Source organism: Austrofundulus limnaeus, unplaced genomic scaffold (genome assembly GCF_001266775.1).
Source record: "Austrofundulus limnaeus strain Quisiro unplaced genomic scaffold, Austrofundulus_limnaeus-1.0 Scaffold91, whole genome shotgun sequence".
Classification (NCBI taxonomy): domain Eukaryota; kingdom Metazoa; phylum Chordata; class Actinopteri; order Cyprinodontiformes; family Rivulidae; genus Austrofundulus; species Austrofundulus limnaeus.
In genome coordinates this window covers 1,499,334-1,502,486 of record NW_013952493.1, presented here as the reverse complement: position 1 = coordinate 1,502,486, position 3,153 = coordinate 1,499,334, and the positions used below count along the sequence as shown (strand labels likewise).

Genomic DNA, 3,153 nt, shown 5'->3' with positions numbered 1-3,153 from the left:
GGTGCGCTCTTCCATGAGGAAATTCTGCTTACAGACACGTCTCAGGGGCGTTTCTGGCCCCATAAGGCGTTTCTAGTCCCCACCTGTCGTTTTGCTCCTCAGCATGGCTTCATAAAAACACTGCAGGATTTCTCAAACATGCATGAATGAGTCAAAGCAAGGCTTTGGGAATGGTTTTTTTTATGAGAGTATAACATTATAACATAACATAAAACTCAAAAAAGYTGATTTTACATGATATTGCCCCTTTAACACGTCCTCTTTTAAACACCAAAAAGAACTAAGTGTATGACTGACTAAATCTGAAATAAATACAGAAATATTATTAAAAATAAAACTAATAGAGTTTCTCTCACTGATACTCATTAACCACTGAGACATTAATACTGTGCTATCCAACTAAACTGCTCAGTTACTTAAAGGTCAGGGGCAAGACAATTATTATCTTTCACGTTTTAAATTTATTTTGTTGCACTTAATCATAAATTTAAAGTTTACYATCAATATAAGAAGCAATTTTCATATTAAGTAAAACAACAACAACAATGGGGTCCTTCAGTTTGATTTGTGATCTAGATTAACTACACGTTCTCATAAATAGATTCTGAGCTTCTTATTCTGGTCTGTGTTGCAGGTACGGGTAAACTGGGTTTCTCTTTTGTGAGAATCACAGCTCTGGTGGTGTCCTGCAGCCGCCTGTGGGTGGGAACAGGAAACGGAGTCATCATCTCCATCCCGTTGTCTGAAGGTACAACAGCTCTTTCGTTTTCATGAGTTCTTTGTCTCAACAGTAACAGTATTTTATTTTTTGAAATAAAAACTTTCATTGTTTTGACAACTCAAATGTAAATCAGACCCGCTGCATATTTTCCTCATCATCAGCTTTTATCTTTTTATTCTTCAGCCAACAAGACAACGGGAGCAGTGCCAAATCGACCCGGCAGTGCCGTTCGGGTTTACGGTGACGACTCTTCAGATGCACTGGGCAGCTTCGTGCCGTACTGCTCCATGGCCCATGCCCAGCTTTGTTTCCATGGACACCGAGATGCCGTCAAGTTTTTTGTCACCGTGCCAGGTGAGAGACGAGGGCGGAGGGTATTACGGTTTTCCTCCATTGTTTACACACATTTTCTGAAAGCGTGCTTCATGCTCTCAGAACTCTACACTCAAATCTAAAATCAAACGCACCGTGGACAAAACCCCTCAAAACTCCTGCAAAATGAAACTTTACAGTTTCTTCTGAAAATGGTATTTTGCTTTAGTTGACACTCAAACCATCATGTGAACAGACGTTTATAAGAACATGTTGGACACTGATGAGCTCAGTGCAAAAAACAGTATTCATCATCATGACTAACCATTTTTTGTTCAGTGTTACACTTACTAYGGACAGTACACACATAAGTGTGCTAGAAAATATTTTACAATATTGTTTTTATACTTGGAACACACAAATATACAGTCACAAATATWTTTCATTTTTCCCACTAAAACTATGTACACAGTGTTCATCCCAACCAACACACAGTTGCACATACAGTGGTCTACGTACAAAACAACAGAAGAATTGTCTGTATACAGTTACAGTGTGTAACAAAAAAAACTGTGTTTAAGTTGTGGTCTATTTGTCTCAAGTACCACAAAATGTGTGTAAACAACTGAGAAAAACTAAAGTTTTGTATAAACTGTGGAAAATATTTGTAAAAGCAATGAACAAAATTTAATTTATTTATTCTAATGTGCATTGTCTCAATTAAACCTGAATGTATTTTATCCTCTTATATTAGGCTAAAGTATATATATATATAACTATCATTCCAGTTTTTTTAGTCATTCAGAAAAGATTTTTAGCTGCAGTCTAAAACAAAAAACATATAAACCAAGCAAATATGTCTGACATTAGTGCATAGATGCCTGCAGGGATGAATCTTGTTTATTCAAAGAGAAGTCCCACTGACTCTAATCCAACTTCTGCAATTTTAACTTGAGACAGTAAGAAGCTGTGAATAATCTTTTATTGCCTCTTGACCTCATCAGAGATGATTATTTTGTTGTCCCCCCCCCCCCCCATTTAGTCAGATATTTGATTTTACAGGTTATCTCAAAGTGGGGTAAAGTTAAGCTAATCAAGRCTTCTTCTCTGAGGACACAGCAGGTTTCCTAACTACTGGAGTGGTACATTTGTTCAGGAAAAGATTTTATTTTAAGAAAAAAATCATCTCGTTTTAGTCGAACATTAGTCATACATGTGTGAAACATTCCCTGCAGACGTAGATTCCAGGTTKGCATACCAGCTGGATGATTTCAAATAATTTAGAGCCATAATGTCATCCTATTCTGATACGTTATAGTTAATGTGACATGGTGCCTACACAGTTTGCAAAATAGAAAACAGTAAAAGTTAGCCCTACGCAGGGTTCGACAAGATTATTATTTTTACCTGCCCGATGAAAAATGGTACCTGCCCGAGGTGAAAGGTTACCTGCCCGAAACAAAAATGTTCAAAATTTGATAAAATATAAGAAAAACGTGTACCGTATTTATACTACAAAAAATATTAACATGGTTATATAGAAGTACATAATAAATGACATCTGATTAAACAGATGCAAACATGTCACCAACAGTCAGTCGATTGTTTTATCAAAAACAACTTCTAAAACCTTTTTTAGATCTTTCAAGTGTTTACACAGAGTACTGGTCTTGGGAGGGCTGCTTATAAAAACAGAATGATCAACYGCAKCAGCTTTGTTTTAAATACAAGTTACAGAACATGAAAAAGTCTGAAATTTGCATTAATTGAATCTTATATAGCCTATCTCATATCTAAAGATACATTTAAGATATCTTGAACTGGAGTCTTCCTACAACTTAACGATAAATTTAATGTTATTTACAGTATACAAGTCAGAATATAATTAGAGATATCTTAAATAGGCTATTTGAATTGTCAAAATATATTAAGAGATGTCTATTTATTTGTTTCATTCATTCATAAAAACAAAATAATCTATGTATACCACTAAAAAAGTAAATCCTACCCTGAATTAAAAGGTTGCAGAGTGAAGAAAAAAAAACTCATATTACCTGTGTGACCCTTATTTTCAAAAATCAACTTCAACAAACAAACAAGCTCAAGCTGGAAAGATCTCT

At 35.3% G+C, this 3,153-nt stretch overlaps 1 protein-coding gene across 8 annotated transcripts in view; it reads left to right on the top strand.

Annotated features, from left to right (window-relative positions):
• The window catches only part of spag9a (sperm associated antigen 9a), a 35,461-nt gene that overhangs the window by 29,312 nt on the left and 2,996 nt on the right, over nucleotides 1–3,153 (top strand). For all 8 annotated transcript variants that reach the window (XM_014012484.1, XM_014012485.1, XM_014012479.1 and 5 more), the window contains 2 exons: nucleotides 635–748; nucleotides 905–1,075. In XM_014012484.1, the coding sequence (XP_013867938.1) occupies nucleotides 635–748; nucleotides 905–1,075 (285 nt within the window). The remainder of the gene's footprint in view (nucleotides 1–634; nucleotides 749–904; nucleotides 1,076–3,153) is intronic.